At 47.3% G+C, this 23,276-nt stretch overlaps 1 protein-coding gene across 1 annotated transcript in view; it reads left to right on the top strand.

The window, feature by feature from the left end:
• LRP12 (LDL receptor related protein 12) overlaps positions 1–22,690 on the top strand; it is a 74,902-nt gene extending 52,212 nt beyond the window's left edge. The window contains exons 4-6 of the mRNA XM_068234909.1: positions 10,956–12,048; positions 15,588–15,720; positions 20,530–22,690. Of these exons, the coding sequence (XP_068091010.1) occupies positions 10,956–12,048; positions 15,588–15,720; positions 20,530–21,375 (2,072 nt within the window). The 3' untranslated portion in view covers positions 21,376–22,690. The remainder of the gene's footprint in view (positions 1–10,955; positions 12,049–15,587; positions 15,721–20,529) is intronic.
• The last annotated feature ends 586 nt before the right edge of the window (positions 22,691–23,276 follow it).

The following is a 23,276-nucleotide window of genomic DNA, read 5'->3' as shown; positions in this document are numbered from 1 at the left end:
TGGATCTGCCCATACAGCCCAGCCTCTGTTGCTATCCCAAACCCCCCTAAGGTCCCCCTGCACTCTGCAATCCCTCATAAATCACAGCCACGCTGCTGACAAACAGCTTGTCAGAGCTGGCTGTGTTTATCTCTATAGTGTCAGTCTGCTGCTCTCCCCGCCTCCTGCAGAACTCCAGTCCCCGCCTGCATCCCTTCCCTCCCTGCTGATTGGAGGGAAGGGACGGGGGTAGGGACCGGAGCTATGCAGGAGGCGGGGAGCAGCTGAGACTGACACTACAGATGTAAACACAGCCTCACAGCACGGCTGTGATTTATGAGGGATTACAGAGTGCAGGGGGACCTTAGTTTGGTTTGGGATAGCAACAGAGGCTGGGCTGTATAGGCAGATCCAGCCTCTGTATGCAGATAACATTCTTTAAACACACCTCGGGTTCTCTTTAAGTTACCTCCTCTGTAGTTATTTTCACACGCAGTTAATTAACAGCCTGTCTTTAACTCTGGAGTTATTTTAAGGATTGAAGAGTTAACTCAAGGACAGAAGAGTTTACTTTAGGTTTGCCTGAGGTAAAAAGTTTCCTGAATACTACATGACTTATCACTGTGGTAACAACTCTAGAAATGTTATTAAAGACAGGAGATAAGCTTAGTGAATTGAGGCCAATGTTTCAACCAGAAACGTTATTAAAGACAGGAGATAAGCTTAGTGAATTGAGGCCAATGTTTCAACCAGAAGATGAGAAGGCAGTGTGCTGTCATTCTTTTACTGCTTACAATGATGCACGGTTAAAGATTGGAGGGGGGAGGTGGCACATTTGTCCCGCGGGCCTTGTTTGACACCTGTGGCGTACATAGTCACATCACTAACTGTCCTCAGAAGGGCTCACAATCTAAACCCTGTCATTGTATAAGGCCAGTTTTTGCAGGGAACCAGTACACAGTACAGTATGCTTTTGGGATGTGGGAGGAAAGTTCAGTGCAGAGGACTAAGGCCTAGTTTACATGGATGTTTTTAAAAGGTAATCTTTAGTGTGGGAAATAAAGCTATTTACATACCTGGGACTCCTTCCAGCCTCCCAAAGTCTATCAGGTCTCTCACTGACCTCCCAGTCCGCTGTGCTGCTGTCACCACATGCTCTGTTCCAGACATGCGCTTCTCTTTGATTGCGCTCATGTGGCCGGCAGCATTCATAAAACTTGCAGCTGCGCAGGAGCCCAATTGAGGGGGTACATGGCCGCGCATGCACAGTAGCCCATGACTGAACCGGTTGCGAACTTTAATTGGGGGCACAACAGCGTGGATCAGCAGGTCAGCAAGGGATCTGAAAAACTGCGGGGAATGGAAGGAGCGCCAGGTAAGAAAATCTGCATGCCACACTTAGTTATCCTCAAATCTAAAGGCCAGCACTCTGCTCTGGGCTGGGACACGATCTTTGTAGCGTTTGTATGCTCTCCGGTATTAAGGTTTCCTCCCACTGGTCCCTCGAAACATATTGGTAAGCTAATTCCTTGCAAAAGAGGCCTTATGCTACGTACACACATGCGACAACGATCGTTCGTTAAGAACGACGAACGAACTTTTAATTGATGAAAGAACGACCTAAGTAAAGATAGTTTTAAAATGTGTGTAACGATCTGATCGTTAGAACGAACGTTACATCACAGAAAGCAACTATTGCGCCTGCGCATAAAAATGAGAAGTTCCATGGAGAAATAGTGAAATGCGCATGTCAAGCCTAGTACGAACGATCGTTTCCAACGATGTACTACTTTTGCAAACGATCGTCGTTGGTTAAAATCCGCCGAGACAGAACTTTCTTTTGTAGCGATTTGGCTCGTTCGTCGTTTGCCTTAATAGTCGGTGGTTCGTTTTTTGTAACGATCGTCGTTGGTAAAGATCGGGGAACGATCGTTACAAACGACTATAGTCGCATGTGTGTACGCACCTTTAGACTACAGTAGGGACTAGTAGACTATAACTATAGTAGTCATTAGGTTGTAAGCTCCTGTGAGGCACAGTAAGTGACATGACTATGCACTCTGTAAAATGTTGCAGAAGTCAGAGCAAGGCAACTGTTTTTTTTTGTTTTTTTATAGGAATTAAAAATGGCGGCCTCTATATTTTTCTCACTTCAGTTGTCCTTTAGGGCTGGAACCCACAGGAGCACTTTTGGCAGCACTGCGATATGCTAGCAGTTTGCCAAAACGCTGGGCTAATGTTAATGGATGGGGCAACTTCCACAGGAGCGTTTGCGTTTCCCAGAAACGCAAACGCAGGACCTGCAGCATTTTGGCAGCGTTAGCGCTTCAATGTAAAGTATTGAACCGCTAGCGGAAACGCTCAGCAAAACCTAAACTGAGCGGTTTTGCTAGCGTTTTGCGGTTCAGCACACTGTAACAAAATTAAAAATAATTCACAGGACCAATCAGGATAAAAACGCGAAATGCAAAACGCTACACAACCGCTGAGCAAAAAAATACACTGTTGCAAAACGCGACCGAAAACTTGCATGAATCCGCTTGCAAACCGCTCAGGCAAAACGCTAGCGGTTGCGTTTTGCGTTTGCGGATTTCAGTGGGTTCCAGGCCTTAAAGTGTACCAGAGATGACCAAAAAAAAATCATACATTCCTGGGGCTTCCTTCAGCCCGATCGCTTCTCAGGCATCCTCCGCCTCCTTGATCTTCCATAAGGGCTCCCGGTATCTTCAGCCAGTCGGCGCATGTGCAGTGCGGCTGCGGCCAGGAGAGTTCTGTGCCTGCGCAGAGAGCTCCAGACGACGGAGTCAGGCAGGCGTGGCTTAGCCGCGCATGTTCCGAAGATACTAAGAGCATTTACGGAAGATCCAGGAGGCGGAGATTGGCACAGAGAAGCGATCAGGCTGTAGGAAGGAACCCCAGGTATGTATGAAATTTTTTTTTTTAATCTCCGGTTTCTTTTAAGCTGACATCAGCATGTTCTGCTGCTTGCAATGCATGAAGTAGCTGCACTCTGAGAATATTCCACATAGATTCCAGTGACATCTGCCTGCCTGGGAGCAGACTTCAGTGTGCTAAATCGGCTGCCTAATTTCCTTGCTGCGTAAGCTGCGCATTAGCTGGCTGAGGGGAAGGCATTCGCGTTCTGCGCTTCCTTGAAATGAAAATTGTTCCCAGGCTCTGCAGAATGGAAGTGTGCGGAGAAGACTGTTACTTGGTTACTAATTCAAGTCTGACTAAACTTTAGACCTACAGTCAGAGGTTGTTTTTTATTTTTCTTCTCCTCTTTCTGCTGTAAACGGTCCTCTGAGAATGGTTTGGCATCTTCTGGCTCATACAGTGGTTGTTTTTAATTGGACCTGAACTCTTGCACAGGACAGAAGGAAAACCTAGAGAATTGCACCCTGTATGTATTAAGAGAGTTTAGCCTGTCTAATGGCCCCTCATCTGTGACTATTCACAACTATAATTTGATCCCTCAGCTGTGTCAGCTCTGGAATCTTCTCTGCCACGGCAGAGCAGTTAATTTGTAAACACAGGATTTTAACAATATGTCTGCTTCCATGAAAGCAGGAAGTTGACACACTGTAGATATATTGCAGGATCTGTATCAGCTGTAATAAATGTTTTTCTTTAAAGTTTATTATGCTGTTGCTTATCTTTTGGAGCAGAGAGGAAGATATGAGTTCACGTCCGCTGTAAAGGGATCCTGAAGTGAGAGGGATAAGGATGTTGACATGTTTCCTTTTCAACCATACAAATTTCTTGGCTATCCTGTTGATCCTCTGCCTCTAAGGGTCATTTCACACTGTGCAGGCTGCATTGCAATAGCATTGCAACAGTACTGAAAAAGTGAAGCCTATGCTAAATAGGCATGCAGATTAGGTGCTCCTCTGACTAGAGTATCCACGTGCTTGTTTCAGGTGAGTGATTCGGACACTACTGATGCTTGAAAGATCAGCAGGACTGCCAGGCAAATGGTATTGTTTAAAAGGAAATAAATATGGCAGCCTACATATCCCTCTCACTTCAGGTTCCCTTTAACCTCTTGTTGGAGCTGCAATGGTATATCTACGCTCCTTGGTACTTCATCTTGGCACCAGGGGCGTAGATAAACAAACCTCTCCATGATTGCCCGCCGTGCATGCTCTAATACTCATTCTCATCGCTGCCTGTTAGTACACTGATTAGTAAATGGGAACATGCGTTCCAAAACCCAATCAAAGTGCCTGTAATCAATGATCACCGGCATCAGTGAGATGCCGGTGGTCATTAACAAACAAAGTAAAAACACACACATTTCCTGTGTACTGTTGTCAGTACACAGGAAAAAAGTGTGGGGGGGAACATCTAAAAATAAATTCCTCTAAATTCCCCCCCACTCCCACAGTTGCCAAAATAAGACACTTGTAAAAAAAAAAAAGTGACCTATTTAAAGAGACACTGAAGCGGGGAAAAAAAATTGATACAGTATAATGAATTGGTTGTGTAGTACGGATAATTACTAGAACGTTGGTGGCAAAGAAAATATTCTCATTTTTATTTTCAGTTATATAGTGTTGTTGTTGTTTTTTTTTTATAACATTGCATCATTCTCTAAGATTTGCCGTTTACACACTACTCGGCATTCTCAATGATTTTAAAGAGCAGGCCAGTGAACTATTGAACTGTCCTCTGGAGAGAAAAAGAAAATACAGTGACTGACAGTTGAGATAACAAGCTTAGACAGAGCTCTCTGTGACTTTGAATGTTGTGGAGCTCAATGGCTCTTTTGCATAGATAACTGGAGTTTCTTAACTCTCCCTGTACTGGGAACAATATTAGACTTATGTCTCTGCTCCTAATGTTTTATTTCTTAGCTGTACTACACATACAAATCATTATATCATAATTTTTTTTTCGCTTCAGTGTCTCTTTATAAAAAAAAATGGTTACCTTAGGGACTCAACTTTTTATAATGTATGTCATTAAGGTATACTAATGGCCCATACTCACGAGGGACTTTTGTCGCCCGTGAGTATGGGCCGTCGCACACGCGCGCACCCCGAACTGTCGCCCGCCGCTCATGTCGCCATGCGATTGAAACTTTCAATCGCATGGCGACAGTCGCCGCTGCCCCCCCCGCCGCAACTGTCGCTAGTCCGCGTGAGTACGCGGACTAGCGACAGCAACCTCCATGTAGGTACATGGAGCTTCCGGCGGGGGGAGGAGGAACGTCAGCGACAGCTTCCGCCTTGCCGCTGGTCCCTCTTCCGCGTGTGTACGCGGAGGGACCTGGCGAGAAGCTGTCGCCGGCCTGTCGCCCACACGCTCACGTGTGCTGGCGACAGGCCACATTTCTCGCCCGTGAGTATGGGCCATTAGAGATGGATAAACCGTGAGCTTTCGACTTATAAAAAGCCTTCGTCGGACTGGTTCCTGACCAAAACTGATAAACACAGCTTATATACACTGACATACAGAGGAGAGACATTCTTTAGCAAACATAAATGTAATTAGATGCCTTAACTGTTACTGAGGAGGCTTTCCCAGGCATCCTGGCTAAATTGATAAGATCAATAGAATCATCAACATGACATGAAGCAGACTCTGGTGATGGGGAGACATCGTAAATTCCGAGTTCAAATGGTAACTGGCCTGGTTACATGCACCATTAATTCTAAACTTAAGAGAATTGTGGCCTTTAAAGCCAGCATATGAAAGCAAATAAAATGAATAGTGTCAGTGAATACCATCTTACACAGCATATGACACAAAAATGAATGAAAAGATAGAAAAATTAAAATTGAAAGAATTATGGCATTTAAAACCCATCGCACCAGCACAAGAAGTTAGAGTCCTTGTTTAAACCATCTTGTACAGTTTTGAACCAATGATCTTATCAATTTAGCCAGGATGCCTGGGAAAGCCTCCTCAGTAACAGTTGAGGCATCTAATTACATTTATGTTTGTTAAAGAATGTTTCTCCTCTGTATGTCAGTGTATATGTTACGGCCAGAACCCGAAGTTTGGCCACTTCTAGTTCTGGCCGGCCACTTCGGGTTCTGGCCGGCCAATGCGCGAAGTGGCCGCTGCGCTGCGGCCACTGTTGAAAATGGAATGATTCCTCTGACATTAATGTATCTTCTGGCCGCAGCGCAGCGGCCAAACGTAGAACAACTTAGTTCATTTAATGCAATTCAGCCGGCGGCAATGTAACAATTCAAGCCGCCGGCTTTTTCTCTGCCTCTCTCTCCTCCTCTTATGGGCAGCAGGCGGGGACACACGTGTCCCCGGGAGTCGTTCGTCGCACCAGGAAAGCAGAGCGGGGAGGCTGCAGACATCGCTTCTGCCAGCACCGGCTCTGCAAGAATGGCAGGATTCCCCTGCCGCGACGAACGACTCCGGGGGGACACTCGTGTCCCCGCCCGGCTGCCCATAGGAGAGAGCGAGAGAGGCGGGAGGGGGGGGGGGGGGGGAAGAAGGAGAGAGAGAGATGCAGAGAAAAAGCCGGCGGCTTGAATTGTTACATTGCCGCCGGCTGAATTGCATTAAATTAACTAAGTTGTTCTACGTTTGGCCGCTGCGCTGCGGCCAGAAGATACATTAATGTCAGAGGAATCATTCCATTTCTAACATTGGCCGCAGCGCAGCGGCCACTTCGCGCATTGGCCGGCCAGAACCCGAAGTGGCCGGCCAGAACTAGAAGTGGCCAAACTTCGGGTTCTGGCCGTAACATATATATATATATATATATATATATATACATATATATATATATATATATATATATATATATATATATATATATATATATATATATATATATATATATATATATATATATATATATATATATATATATATATATATATATATATATATATATATATATATATGCTGTGTTTTTCAGTTTTGGTCAGGAACCAGTCCGACGAAGGCTTTTTATAAGTCGAAAACTCACTGTTTATCCATCTCTAAGTTAGCCAATAAATGGTATTATCCTGATTCAAAACTTTTTGCTTTTACTCATGGCTAACGCGGTACAACACTCTACTGCTTCTATTAAGGTATATTAATATTATTTTCTTTTATTTGCTTTATGTTCCTTACTACTGCCGCAAGGTTGTTATCTAAGTAGACTATCAATATCGGAGATCTTATATTGGAACAAAACTAGCTTTCTTAAAGAGGATCTGTGACATCAAAAGATCCCCTGGGGGGTACTCACCTCGGGTGGGGGAAGCCTCCGGATCCTAATGAGGCTTCCCACGCCGTCCTCCGTCCCTCAGGGGTCTCGCTGCAGCCCTCCGAGAATAATGACGTCAATATTTACCTTCCCGGCTCCTGCGCAGGCGCTCTGACGGCTGTCAGCTCCGAACTACACGGAAATACCCGATCGCCGTCTGGTCTGCTCTACTGTGCAGGCACAAGTTTCCGGCGCCTGCGCAGTAGAGCGGACCCGGCTGAGATCGGGTATTTCCGTGTAGTTCGGAGCCGAGAGCAGCCACAGCACCCCCGCTGGAGCCTGCAAAGGTAAATATTGAACTGACAGTCGGGTCTGTCGCCGGCTGTTCGGAGGGCTGCAGCGAGACCCCCGTGGGACAGAGGACGGCGTGGGAAGCCTCATTAGGATCCGGAGGCTTCCCCCACCCGAGGTGAGTACCCCCCAGGGGATCTTTTTGACGTTACAGAGTCTCTTTAAAAATGTAAAATCGGTCACAAATCTGTTATAAATGATGACCTTCTCCATCTAAATTGTATTGTTTTTTGATCGATTGTTGATTGGGAAGGTATCTTACCGAATTGAGCAAGAGAGGGAAGTGCACAAGAGGTAGCTGCAATTACGGCCGCATTAGCTTAGTGCTGCATCTAGCGGTGCCAGCGATGTGATTATTAGTTTAGAACTCTGCTGTTTTCTGATCTAACGTTCCAGTGGTCCTGGGTGACAAACAGGTGAACAGTCTATGCCCTGAGCCACCCCGCAGAACACTTTCAAAAACAAAAACTTATCGTAAAGTGCTCTGCTCAAGGGGTACTTGAGGCGATGTTACATACAATAGGGGATGCTTGGCAAACGCCATCTTTGATAGAGTGGCCCATGCTGTATATAATGCTGATAAACACTTTTTTACCTGATCTAATGTAGTGTGTTATAAGGTCTAAAGAATGCATGCCAAATCTGGCCCTCTGAGCCATCAGATTTGGCCCTCAGGTGGTTTACCCACTTTGCATTATATTTGGCCCACTTAAGACCACCAGAGAAGCTATATTGGAGGGTTACCCCTAGATCAGCAGGGAAGCCATATGTGGAGGGGGAAAGCACTAGATATCAGGGAAATGTATAGAAGGGGGGCCACTAGACACCAGGAAACTGTATAGGAGAGGGAGGACCACAAAACACTAGGGAATTGTATAGATGAGGGAGGGAGGGAGGACCACTAACCACCAGGGAACCGTATAGGAAAGGGAGGACTACTAAACATTAGGGAATTGTATAGGTGAGGGAGGACCACTAAATATCAGGGAACTGTAAAGGGGTCGGAGGAGGTCATTAGACACCAGGGAGAGAGGTGGCCACTAAACATTGAGGTCAGCCCGCGACTTGGTCCCAGAGCCCAATTTCGGCCCACTTTGTATTTGCGTTCCCAGTCTAAAGAGCGCATTGGAAACACAAGCCTTCTGAAATGCAATGTACAATATGTTTGGCTGCTTACAGTTCTGTCCTGTGCAGGTTTACTGGTAAGAGGTGTTACATCTCCATCTGCTGGGGATTAAAGGAGTTGCTCATTCAACAGAGCCATGCTTTTCAGAGTATGGGATGTCTGTCAGTGGTGTTTTCGAGTTAGGCCTCACACTGCAGGGCTCAGGATTTCTAAGGAGAACGGCATTGTGGGAGATTCTGCTCACTTTAGGGACCCCTACCTGGAACACATATCTCTGGGAGCAGCTGATGGTGTCTGTACAGGTTGTAGAAAAGTAGGCAGAAAGTCTCTTGCATTTGTAGTAATGCCATGTCCACATCTGTGACTGTGAGTGTCATCATTTCCTGTCCACACAGGAAGTAAGGTAATCTATGAGTATGGCAGTTTTGTAGTGCAGGGAGGTGTTAGGGTCCCCAACCTTTTTTTTTTTCCTTTTGCTAACGCTCTTCCTTTACCAGAGTCTACCAGTTATCATATAAAACCACAAAGCTGCATAGAGATACACATAGTATAGGATATGGAGGAGTTTCCTTCCATTTGGGGACTCAGACGGTAGTGACTGGATAGTGTACTGGTTAAAGGCTCTGCCTTTGACATGGGAGACCAGGGTTCGAATCCTGGCTAGGACAAGTACCTATTCAGTAAGGAGTTCAAGGCAAGACTCCCTAACACTGCAGGGTGGCCTCTTGAGCGCGTCCCAGTGGCTGCAGCTCTTGAGCGCTTTGAGTCCGACTGGAGAAAAGCGCTATACAAATGTTCGGATTATTATTATATTATTATAAAACTTACAAAATTGTAACCTCTTTTCACATTATTCAAGCTTAAAACACGACGATTTCCTGGAAGGCATCAAAGCATGTCATCAGTCGTTTGGCATACATCAGAATAATGGGCACCAGAGATACAGGATAGTAGAATATCTGTAAATTACCGATATTCTACTATTGGGCAGTGGTTAAAGGGGCACTACAGCAAAAAACTGTAAAATTTAAAATATGTGCAAACATACAAATAAGTACATTTTTTTTCCAGAAAATGAGCCATAAATTACTTTTCCACTATGTTGCTGTCACTTACAGTAGGTTGTAGAAATCTGACAGAAGTGACAGGTTTTGGACTAGTCCATCTCTTTATAGGGGATTTTCAGGGATATATTTATTTTCAAAAGCACTTAGTGAATGGCAGTTGCTCTGTCCAACTGCCAAAAAAACTGTGAGGGGGGCAGGGAAGCTGGCAAGCATCATTGTTTAAATCCTTTTTAGGGAATATCTTTATAAAGAATAAAAGGCTTGCTGAGAATCCCCTATGAAGAGATGGACTAGTCCAAAACCTGTCACTTCTGTCAGATTTCTACTGCCTACTGTAAGTGACAGCATTATAGGAAAAAAGTAATTTATGGCTCATTTTACTCTGAAAGAGACATACTTCTTATTTGTATATGTCTGCACATATTTAAAATTTACAGTTTTTCATTGTCGTGCCCCTGTAAATATCAGTAAACTTTACCGACACTTTACTATTGCCTAACCCTATTCTTGTGAGATTTTCCTATATTTATGCCTAGCCCACTCCAACCCATACCATTGCCTAACCCTGACTGACACCCCTACCCCCCCCCCCCCCCCCCCACGTATGCCTAACCTTAACAGACATCACACATGCGCGCGCGCACACACACACACTCATGCGTAGCACTAACCGAATCCCACTCATGCTTCACCCTAATTCACCCCACCCATGCCTAACAGCACAACACCTCACCCACCATTGCACACTCTATGCTATTTGCGCTGCCTTCGCTGATATATACCCGTACCACAGAAGTTTTGGTGCCCCATAGACAAGGCTCCTGCAATTTGTAGCCGCACTTTGTTTAGGGAGCAGCCCTTGCACTTGCTATTTTATCGTGTAGAACTGATTTATTGGGTGCCTATGAAATGCCCAAACTTCCGCGGTGTTTGGGGAAACCGGGAGCATTTTCCCGGGTCCGAATCTGCACTCTTGGCCGGGAGCCAGCTGAGAACAGCTGACCTGTTGGCAATAGGAAATTGCACGCATTGTGCGATTAAAAAGCAGCATTTTCCCCGCTGTGGAAAAAACACGTATTGCTCCCAGTGCACAGCGATTGCGCATTGGAAACATTGTGTGGTTTGCGTTGCGGAAAACACCCACGATATTTGGCAAGTGTGACCCTAGCCTCAGTATTTTGTGCCTTCACTTTTTTATACCAGTTATTCTGCATAAGTAAGTTGTTTCAGTGCTAATTTGCTTTCCTTTTTTCCCCTTCTCTTTAAGGAAAGAAAAAATGTGAGCGGAACAGATTCCACTGTGACAATGGAAAGTGCATATTGGAATCGTTGAAATGTAATCACCTGGACGACTGTGGCGATAACTCTGACGAGAAGTTCTGCCCCAAGCTCAGCCACCCCACCGAGCTCTCCTTTCAACCCTGCTCCCCCATTCAGTTCCAGTGTCTGTCGCGCTTCACCAAAGCCTACACCTGCCTCCCCAACACGCTGAAGTGTGACGGCAACATCGACTGCCTGGACCTGGGGGACGAGATTGACTGTGACGTCCCCACCTGCGGGCAGTCCCTAAAATACTTCTACGGGGCCTTCAGCTCGCCCAACTATCCTGACTTTTATCCGCCCGGCAGCAACTGCACGTGGCTCATAGACACGGGAGACCGCCGTAAGGTCATATTGCGATTCACGGACTTTAAACTGGACGGCACCGGCTACGGAGATTATGTGAAAATATATGATGGCCTAGAAGAAAATTCTCATAAACTTTTGCGTGTTTTGACTGCTTTTGATTCCCACGCTCCCCTTACGGTCGTTTCATCTTCCGGACAGATACGGGTGCATTTTTGCGCCGATAAGGTCAGCGCGGCCCGAGGATTTAACGCAACGTATCAAGTGGACGGATTCTGTTTGCCGTGGGAAATCCCCTGTGGCGGTAACTGGGGCTGCTATACGGAACAGCAGCGTTGCGATGGCTACTGGCACTGCCCCAATGGGAGGGATGAACTCAACTGTACCATGTGCCAAAAAGACGAGTTCCCCTGCTCCAGGAACGGAGTGTGTTACCCCCGCTCGGACCGCTGCAATTACCAGAATCACTGCCCCAACGGGTCCGATGAAAAGAATTGCTTCTTTTGTCAGCCGGGGAACTTTCACTGTAAAAATAACCGCTGTGTCTTTGAAAGTTGGGTGTGTGATTCGCAGGACGATTGCGGGGACGGCAGCGACGAGGAGAACTGTCCGGTGATCGTACCCACCCGGGTAATAACTGCTGCGGTGATTGGAAGCCTCATATGTGGGCTGCTGCTGGTCATTGCGCTGGGATGTACCTGCAAGCTGTATTCTCTGCGCATGTTTGAACGCAGGTCAGTGAAAAGGTTTATAATGGTTTGGTAGAGGTCCGAGCCAAAACTTTAAAGTTTTTCTTTTAGTTTTGGTAGACTGGAAAAGGATTCCAACCTTGGAACACTACCATAATGTACAAATGTTGGTAACTCTTGCCTCTGCATTAAATACAAAATAGCTGAAAAGAAGTGGAAAATGAATTGTATGTTTAATATAAATACATTTAATGTAGATTTCAGCTCCAGCCTAATAATGTATGACTTTTTAGCTTGACTTGAACCTGAGATGGCGCTGAAGGAAAAAATTATACATACATGGGGCTTTCTCCAGCCCCCTTCAGCCTAATCGGTCCCTCGCAGTCCTCCTTCGCCTCCTGGGTCCTCCGCTACGGCTCCTGGTAATCCGGCCAGTCGGGGTGCAGTGCGTTGGCCTGGCCAGGTACGCTCTTGCTGTCGGGACTGCGCCGTCTGGCCTCGACTAGCCAAATTACCAAGAACCATAGCGGAGGATCCAAGGAGGATGGCGAGGGACCAATTAGGCCAAAGGTGGCTGGAGGAAGCCCCAGGTATGTATACATGTTTCTTTTTGCACCATCTCAGGTACACTTTAAAACAGAACCTGTAGTTGGAAGGGTAAAAGTTACATACTTATCTCAGTAGTTGGAAGTCTAGTAGTTGGAAGTTAGATACTTATCTCAGTAGGTGGAATCCTCTGGATGGTCCAGAGGCTTTACTGGACAGGGCAGTCGCTACTATTGGGGCAATCTGGGCAATTGCACTGACGCCACCCACCCCCACCTGGTCTCCCCCGACTCATGCTCCTCAGGGCCCCTGCAAAGTTTTTGGCAGCATAGCCATGCTTGTATGGATGTGGCTAGGAGAGTGTCTGGAGGAAACCAAGCAAACACAGAGAGAACATGAAGTCCACGCAGATAGAGTCCTGGCCAATATTTGAACCATGAGTTTAACAGTGCAAGACAAGAGCGCTATTTAGTAAATCAGTGCTGCCCATATTACATTATATGGACTAGTTTTTTTGCAGCAAAAATTTCTGCATGCTGTCCATGCCGTGGGGTTTAACAATAATGACCATTATCCGGTGAACGGGTGAGTTATTCAACCATTCAGTCGCCAATTCCTAAACTATAAGGAGACCATTAGGCCCCATTCACACTTGCGTTTTGGCAAGTAAACAGACCAGATCCTGACCTGATCCTGATCAGAACCGTACGGTTCCGATCCGGATCCGGTCCGTTTGTATCAGGCATGCATCAGGCTGCCATCCGGATCCGTGGGCAAAAAATAGCGAAATTTAAAAAAAAAATGTTGGGGTCAGCAGAAGGTGCACGTGTAGAATCAGGTTCCTCCGCTGTAGGCCTCACCTCCACCTCCCGACATACTGCCAAACCGCTCCAGCACGTCTGTCACTGCTGCTCCACTCCAGACATGCTTGGCCCATGTGTCCCCATCCGAAATGGCCGCTCGGATACGCATAGGAAGTGGGGTAGAACGTCAGGTTTTTGTAGGCAGTGTGTTCTGTGCCTTCTGTGCCTTCCGTTCCCCATTGGTTTCTGTGTTCCTGATGGTGCTGTCAGGCTCAGGTCCGGCTCCGGTCCGGGTGCGTGGGCTGGAGATCCGGACCCAAAAAATAGCGCATGTTGGAAAAGAGTCCGGAGTCCGGATCCGATCCGGCTCCGTACTGTACGGAACGGACACGTGTGAACGTCCGCATAGCCTTTACATTGCTATGCGGAACGTACGTTCCGTTTGTACAGTATGCGGTCCGGATCAGATCCGGAAAATCCGGATAGCGAACGCTAATGTGAACCGGGCCTTACTTGCAATAAATTATATGCACAAATACACTTGTGGTAGGATTTAAACTTTCAGTTAACTCCAATTTCTCGCCTCTTTCTTGGATGTAACCACAATGAGTTTCCACCACAAATTCTTGTTTGAGTTCAAAGCAGGCGACTGGGTAGGCCAGACAACAAAATAAACACATCTGGTTCTATAGCACTTCTACACAGTCATACAATGATTGATGAGATGCTAAAAATTCAGTCTTGAACGCAGCTCAGAAATAGGCCTGTCAAAATTGTCAGAAAGTTCATTTGATTGGCTTAACTCCAAACTGCATATAATTTACATTTAATTTGCATCCAAGCTGCATATAATTTACATTTCATTTGGAATATCTGAGAAATGGAACTTCACACAGGCAAAGTAAAGGAATGCAGTTAACCATGCTACAAAAGAGAGCCCAGAAATACCTTTTAATTGAAGAGAACATAAAGCATTCCAACAAAATGATACTCGCCTAAGTTGAGGGAAGGCTGTGGATTGCATAGAGCCTTCCTGGCCCTCTTTCTGTCCGGTCATTCCACCTATGTGCCCTGGTGAAGCTCTTCGACCTATATCAAACACCTCTGTCCGCGCTTGCGCAGTACTGATGTGCATATCTTCGAAAACACTTGGGAATGTGAGCACTTCTGAGTAGTGGTGTGCGCTACTCGTAATCGAAATTTAAATTAGCTAGCACTGCCCGCGGCAGAGGGTGGGGTTAACTTACCTATGTCGCTGCCTATATCTGATGCGGTCCACGTAACTCCACTCCTTCCGGGTTTGAAGGAGGAAGTGGTAAAGTTCCATGGAACGCATCGGCTACAGATGGCGGCATAGGTAAGTTACCACCCCCTCTACCACGGGCAAGGCTATTTAGTTTAAATTTCTATTATGAGTAGCTACTCGTAGAGCGCACCACGCCTGCCGAGGCATCCCAAAGACACAGCCAGACTCGGAAATTCAACAGGAGACATAGGTGGAATGTTAAGAAGGACCGAGGACCTGGAAGGCTCTATGGTATCCAGAGCCCTCCCTCTGCATAGGTACTGTATTTTTTAGACTATAAGACTCACTTATTCTCCCCCAAAATTGGAGAAGTTCACTGCGTCTTATAGTCCAACTGCAGGGAACGCCTGCCAATAAACAATGCCGGGGACTCCCTGTACTGTGCCCATGCAGAGGAGGACACAGGGGGACACAAAGGGGCATAGAGAAGGACACAAGGGGGGGGGGACACAGAGGAATAGAGGGGGACACAAAGGGCTATAGAGGATGACACAAGGGGGCACAGAGGAAGACACTGGGGGAACACACAAAGGGGCATAGAGGACAACACAAAGGGGGACAGAGGAGGACACAAGGGGGCATGAGGTACAAAGGGGGCATAATCCACAAGATGCCCCTTCACCATGGATGCACCAGGTTTTGTATATATTTTTTCCTCTCTGGTTTTTGTCCTCTAAAGCTAGGTGCGTCTTATGGTCAGGAGCCTCTTATAGTCCGAAAAATATGGTATGTATGAAACCTGAAGTGAGTTTCCTTGTTTCAAGTTCTCTTTAAAAAGAAAACTTTTGGAGTTCAAGTGCACCAGAAGCCAGCTTGTCCAGCGTTTGTTGCTCATATGCTTGACTTTATTTAAATCTTTGGTCATTTTTCTCTCTCTGCTTTTGCTTTATTAATAACACATGGCCATTTCTTTTCTCTCTTTATTTCAGATCGTTTGAGACGCAGCTGTCCCGGGTGGAGGCTGATTTGCTGAGACGAGAGGCCCCTCCTTCTTACGGACAATTAATTGCTCAGGGCTTAATCCCACCTGTGGAGGATTTCCCAGTATGTTCCCCCAGCCAGGTGAGTATCTTCTATTCTGCGTGTATCTTTATCCATCACAATAAGCTTTCTAATAACTGGTGCAACAGGAGACCATTTTAACACTGTCAAATACTCTCATTCCATTATCGATCTCTTCAGGGAAAACAGAGATTTAGGGTAAGCATGTAGATACCTCAGTAGAGGGAAGCCTTCGGATCCAAACATTCCAACTTCCACATAGGACTCGCCCCTCCAACATGTAGTATACAATGAGATATTTATTAATCCATAGCGGTAATACAGCACACAAGAAAGCACAACGTTTTGGGCAGAGGCCCTTTCTCAAGTGCTCGGATCCTCCAGAAGCTTCCTCCAATGCCTCACCATTCCAGCGCTGAGACCCCAGAGCTTGTGGCCGCGCCCCTGTATGAGAACTAGCATGACCGCACAGCGCAGGCATAGGATGACTCGCACCTGTGGAGTAGCGTAGAGTCACCACTCGGGCTCAGTGGAAAAAGCTTTGTAGTGCAGGCGAGCTCCGTCAGCTGGCCGTTGTTGCTTGGCTTGGGGGGTCTCAGCACTGGAATGGCGAGGGGGACAGGGGAATACTCTCTACTAAGGTAAGTAAGACCTTTTAGGCTGCTTTCACAGTGTGACGTTACAGCCGCACGTTACAGCAGCCCCTAACGCAGAATAACTGACAGTAATGATAAATCAATGGGCTGTTCAGTGCCCGCGTTGCGTTGGAGTATATACTCTTATTTCGCTGCGTTAGAATGTTTCCACCTGCTCAGTAATGATTTTTTTTTTTTTTTAAATGTGCCGCATGCGCCGTTTTCGTTCGATCAGTATGCGTCAAAGTACGAATCAAGAGACGCATAACGCAGTTCAATGTAACGTCCAACTTCAAAGCTAACATGCGTTGCATTAAGGGCACTTTATGCGACCTTAACGTCGCATTAAACGCAACGTCTTAGTGTGAAAGAGCCCTTAGTGCATTTAATCCTACTGTACTTTAATACTTTTTCTCTCATTAAATTTTTTTATTGAAGATGAATTAACAAAATTCAACCAGACCATGAACCAATGAATGATAAAATACAAAGAGGTCCGATCATAACATGGGGCATAACAGAATTCAGTTTTAAAAGATGCAGAAGTCCAAACAGCCATACTATATACCGTGTTTTTCAGAATATAAGACACTCTGGAATATAAGACGCACCTAGGTTTAGAGGACAAAAACCAGGGAAAAAAATATATACTAAACCTGGTGTGTCCATGTTCCAGGAGCGTCTTGTAGATGTTCTCCCCCAATAATTGTCCTCTGTGTCCCCTTCTGTCCACCAGGGCCTCGATTCACTAACCGGCGCGAAGCCGGTTAGGAGGCCTTAACAGTTAGTAGGCGCAAACCACAGCGTTAGGTGGTTTGCACCTGTCAAAAACCCGAGCGGTTCTTGCCTTTTTCATGATTGCAAACTCAGTAAAGGACCAGCCCTTAAAGCGTTGCTATCATATAAAGGACCACCCACATCGCGCGCAGCACGGCGGGACAGTAATAGTGCGCGGTGCGACGACAACGTTGCACCCGCTGCCTTGTAAACAAAACGGCCTTTTACAAGGCAGCGGGTGCGGTTATCGTCACACCGCGCACTATTACTGTCCCACCGCGCTGCGAGCGATGTGGGTAGTCTTGTGCTATTAGTGCCCACAAAGCTACTTATGGAGCACTAAGCGGCTGTTCACTCCGGCGCTATCAATTAGCACCGGTTAGTGAATCAAGCCCCATGTGTCCCCTTCTGTCCCCGTGTCCTCCTGTTTATCCCACTGTGTCTTGCTTTGCACCCTTCTGGCCCCATGCCTGTGTCCTTTCCTGGCCCCCTGTGACCTCTGCATTCCCCTTCCAAGCAAGTGCAGTAGAGCCGACTGGCGCGACTGAGCCAGGTTACTGGGACCGATACCAGGCAAACGGAGGCACTCAGGAGGATGGCGAGGGACGTATCGGTGCTCATGGGGCTGAAGAAAACCCGAGGTAAGTATAAAATCTTTTAAATATTTCTTCTTAGGTACACTTTAAAGAGAGAGGCTTTTAAAAGTGACCATACATTAATGCCATCTGATTTAGCCAAAAGATAGATCCCTCTCTGATCAAATTCTGAACCGAAAGGGATCTATTACTGCCACACACTGAAATTAGATTAATAGATTTCAACATAAAATCTATTTAAAGCCAGTGGGGAGATGAAGACAGAAGGACAAAGGAGAAAGTGTGCTGACCAGGCAGGTGAATGGTGAGTAAGCTCTGCTGTGAGTACGCTGCAGGGGCCTCTGAAGTGAGAGACATAAAGGCTGCCATATTTATTTCCTTTTTTAAAGAAAACCTGTAACTAAAAAAAAGTTCCCCTGGGAGGTACTCAGCTCAGGTGGGGGAAGCCTCTGGATCCTATCAAGGCTTCCCCCGTCCTCCTGTGTCCCACGGCGGTCTCGCTGTGCCCCTCCGAACAGCCGGAATGTAAATATTTACCTTCCCGGCCTCAGCGCAGGCGCAGTATCGGCTCTCCGCTCGGAGATGGGCAGAAATAGCCGATCGCTGTCGGCCCACTCTACTGCGCAGACGCAAGTCTCCTGTGCCTGCATAGTAGAGCGAACCCGACAGAGATCGTCTATTTCTGTGCTGAGAGCCGCAACAGCGCCACCCGCTGGAGCCTGGGAAGGTATATAGATCAAGCCTTGACGGGGAGGATTGCGGGATGCTTCGGGGGAACCAGCACTGGATTGCCTGTAGCTACAGGGGAGCGGGAAGCCTCACTGGGACCCTGAGGCTTACCCCCTTCCAAGGCAAGTACCCCCCAGGGGACTTTTTATTTATTTTTTATAGTACAGAGTCTCTTTAAGCAATATCATTTGCCTGGCTGTCCTGCTGATCCTCTGCCTCTAATACTTTCAGCCATAGTCCCTGAACAAAATATTGTCAGACCTGACAAGATTAGCTGCATGTTGTTTCTGGTGTAATTCAGCCACTACTGCAGCCAAATAGATCAGCAGGGCTGCCAGTCAACTGGTATTGTTTAAAAGGAAATCAATATGGCAGCCTCTGTTTCACTTCCCTTGGGTTCACTTTAACCTCTTGCCGACCGCCCACTCATAACGCGCGTTGGCAAAGTGGTAGCTGCAGAACCAGCGACGCACATCTGCGTCGCCGGCTGCAGGCTAACTAATCAGGAAACGCGGCTGCTTCCTGTCAATTCACGGCGGGGGGCTCCATGAATAGCCTGCGGGCTGCCGATCGCGGCTCGCAGGCTAAATGTAAACACGAGCGGGAATAATCCGCTTTGTTTACATTTTTACAACGCTGCTAACAGTAGCAGCGTTGTACCAGATCAGCGATCCCGGCCAATCAGCGGCCGGGGATCGCTGTCACATGACAGGCAGGAGCCTGTTAGAGGCTGCACAGGACAGATCCGTTCCTGTGCAGCCTCCGATCTCCGGGGCAGGGAGGGAGAAGAGGGAGAGGAGAATCCTGCCGTGGAGGGGGCTTTGAGGTGCCCCCCCCCCTCCGCCACCCACATGCATGCAGGAGCGATCAGACCACCCCCCCAGCACATCATCCCCCTAGTGGAGAAAAAAGGGGGGCGATCTGGTTGCTCTGCCTGTTATTTGATCTGTGCTGGGGGCTGTAGAGCCCACCCAGCACAGATCTTAGAAATCGGCGCTGGTCCTTAAAGGACTTACGAGGCCAAAATGGCTAAAAAAGCCAAGTACCTGCAAGATGTTTAAATGCACGGAGGACGCGGTCCGCGCCCTCCGTGCAGCTCTGCCGGGTCCCCTTCCTGAGATCGCCCCCCGTGCCGATCGCGACCCCACAGGCCGGGTCGGGCTCTCGTGCCGCTCCCAATATGGCCGCTTCCTCTGGCCGCGGCAGCGCAGTCCGCCTGGCCGCGAGTGCGGCTGCGCAGCTCTAGGGCCAACCCCTCCGATATACACTACAGTGCGTGGTTCGGGGGGTTGGCCCTAGAGCTGCGCAGCCGCACTCGCCGGACTGCGCAGCCGCGGCCAGAGAAAGTGGCCATATTGGGAGCGACACGAGAGCCCGACCCGGCCTGTGGGGTCGTGATCGGCACAGGGGGCGATCTCAGGAAGGGGACCCGACGGACCTGCACGGAGGGCGCGGACGGCGTCCTCCGTGCATTTAAACACTCACAACAAGGCTTTTATAGTGCACAATTAGTTCAGGCCCAGAGACCCTGACTGGTAGATACTGCGAAGAAAGAACAAATGCAGAGCGCTCTCTGGTGCAATAAATGTTTTAATTGAAACTTCCTGCATTAAAAGTTACTTACGTAAAAACAATGATATCCAGCATATCACACAATGGAGTACAGAATCTGCTACTCCTGCAGCTGTATCCACCACGCTGTTGTCCCCTGCACTATGGCCAGTAGTGTAGATGTCCACTCTCATCAAACAGACCAGACCGTTCTCTTGCGTGGGTATTGTTCCTTTGTTGGTTGTGTGCTTCAGTGTTGGTCAGCTGAGGCAACAGCCAACACAGCAGATGATTCATAGTAGTTTTAATATTTTATATACGGGTTGTTCCTTGGATTCCACCATACTTAATGGGATAATTGCGGGTATTGATACCCTATTTGCTTTGAGTTTGGATCTTTTGCACCATACCAGAGAAATAATAGGATGGCTTTATAAGAGACCACCAAATAATCTCAACGTTTTATTTCTAGTGTTTGATATAACAGGCTATTATGCACATCATTTTTATTTATTTATTTTTTGGGGTATGTTTATATTCATTGCACCAATCTCTGTATTCTTCTCTCTTTTGTATCACAGGCTTCCGTCTTGGAAAACTTAAGACTAGCCGTCCGGTCTCAGCTGGGCTTCACATCGATCAGACTCCCGATCACAAGGCGGTCCAGCAACATTTGGAACAGAATTTATAACTTTGTGCGCTCGCGTAACTCCGGATCCCTGGCCTTGGTGTCCACTGACGGGGACGGTGCGTCAGGGCGCGGTGCTGGCAGAGACGACCGGGGCGGCACGCATCGGGGCCTGTTCTCTGTGGAGTCCGATGATAACGATGGAGAACACGATAGGAGGGATCCGCAAGGGGCCGTTGGAGGTGTGGCAGCTCCTCTGCCTCAGAAAACGCCCCCTGCTTCAGCCGTGGAGGCTTCTGTGAGCGGTAGCGGCAGTTCAGCCACTTCAACATCCAGCAGCAGTACATCGGACCCCGGGCGGGACGCCCCGGCCCCAGAACCGGCGGTCATCAGTCCAGCTCGCCAGCAGCTTAGCAGCGCACTTAGCCGAATGACTCAAGGTTTGCGTTGGGTACGGTTTACTCTGGGAAGGTCGAGCGCTGCTGGCCAGAACCAAAGCCCCCTGCGGCAGCTGGATAGCGGCAGCGTCGGCAGAGATGAGGACGACGATGTGGAGATGTTAATCCCATCTTTAGACTTTGACCTTAATGACTGCACTAGACCCTTACTTGATCTTGCTACCGAGCAGGGGCAAGGACTTGCACAGCACAGCCCCACCCCTCAAGGCGCCAGGCGCTGCAACCGGGACGGGCCTTGTGAGTGCTGCGGCATCGTGCACACCGCTCAGATTCCAGACACCTGCTTAGAGGCGGTGCTAAAGAATGAGGCTAGTGACGACGAGGCATTGCTTCTCTGCTAGGCGCACGCCCACACACAGCACTGGCAATGTATGTTTGGAGCAATATCTAGTCACTGTTTTGTACTTCACAGAAAAAAAAGAGGGCCTGGAGGATACAAGTGGCCCCCTGAGCCACCCCAGGCCCCGGTCCTGCTTCATGGCACTTCTGGTTATTACAGTGAAATGTTTTGTCTGCGGAAGTGTAGGTGGAAGATCCATTCATAATGGTTTAGGATTGATAATATATTTAAAGTGGACCTGTATGCATTTAGACAGTTTAGCCTGTCGAATTCCCTCTCATCTCTGACTAATCACAAGTGTAACTTGATCCCTCAGCTGTGTCAAGCTGGCTTCCTCGGCAGATCAATTTGTAAACACAGGATGTTAACTTATGTCTGCCTCCGGGAAAGCAGGAAGTAGACACTGCATTTTTATTGCAGGATTTGTATCAGCTGTAACAAAAGAAATGTTCTTTCTTTAAAGGTTATTATGCTGCTGCTTATCTTTTAGAGCAGAGAGGACGTTCTGAGTTCAGGTCCGCTTTAAAGTGGATCTGTCATCTGCATAGGACGGTAGCGAGCATTTTGTGGGCCGACCTAATCTCATGCCTGTCCATCTCCTGGGAACTGCAGAGGGCGCTGTAGCACCTCGTACCTCTGTGAATAAAATCGCTGATTATATACGGTACGCTCTGTTCGCCTTGATGCACGTAGAACCTGATCCTTGTCAGACAGACATAGGAGATGCTCCACAGCCTGAGTAACACGTGGGTTGATTTCTCCTGTGGCTTTGCACAGCTACCGCGTCTTGATTGCCAGAACTCACAAATTGCAGGCTTCTCAGCAGGCTATGCAAATCAGCATCTGTAGTTTCAGGAGAGCCGCAATTCACTTTGATCCGCTGCGCTAAACTAAAATTCAAGATAATTATTACTTCATTTGAAGTCAGATAGGATTAGATGAGTCTGAAACATGGGATCTTCCCATAACAAAGAATAATTACGCATTGTAGTTTCTCTGTGCTTTTGATCTAGACATTCTTCACTGTGAATGCTTGGACTGCTGCACGTTTCTGTCTTCTGAGTGCCCCTCGGCAGCCGGTCAAGCTTTGCTTTCTGTAGTGTTGATTGTGTGTGGCAGAACTCAAGGAGGAGCATGTGATTGGTTTGATCAGGTGATGAGATTTGGAGGGCTCTGATTTGCTGGCCATCGTCATGTGCTAAAGTAGGAAGTGTTAAGAGCAAAGCTGAGCCTTTGGAATCTATCAGCTTGATCTCACGTCTCCTCGGTATCTGCTACACAGGAGCAAGACTAGCTGTCAGCTCCGGAAAGATCAGTTAAAGGCCTCTTGCACACTGCTTGCGATTCTGATTCAGATTCCACTTTTTAATCAGTTTTTACATCCGATTCAGATTCCGATTTGCAGTGTGCAGGGAGCAACCTTTAAATCGGAATCTGAATCGGATGTAAAAACTGATTAAAAAGCGGAATCTGAATCGGAATCACTTGCAGTGTGCAAGAGGCCAAATATTGCTGCCACAGATGACCAATCAGAGCACAGAGTACCTACGTTTTTCCTGTTATTGAACTGTCCAAAACGAAGCTACCTGGAGTGGTAGGCAGCCATCAATATAATGCATTTTTTTGCCCATTTACCTTATTTTGATTATAGATACCTTTCACCCCAGACTAAGATTTTAAAGTCAATCTTGGCAGTAAATAAAATCAATCTAGGTTCCTGACATGCTTGGTACTTAGTGGTACTCATTGTCTGTTCCCACTTGGCAGTGCAAAAGCCTTCCAACTATTATTATTATTTTTTTTTTATTATTTGAATAGTGCCAACATCTTCTGCAGCGTTGTACAGTCTTGCCACGAATTCACCCTCAGAGGAGCTCACAGTCTAATCCCTACCATAGCTAT

This window comes from Hyperolius riggenbachi, chromosome 5, assembly GCF_040937935.1.
Source record: "Hyperolius riggenbachi isolate aHypRig1 chromosome 5, aHypRig1.pri, whole genome shotgun sequence".
NCBI lineage: Eukaryota > Metazoa > Chordata > Amphibia > Anura > Hyperoliidae > Hyperolius > Hyperolius riggenbachi.
This window is presented reverse-complemented; position numbering and strand designations above follow the sequence as displayed.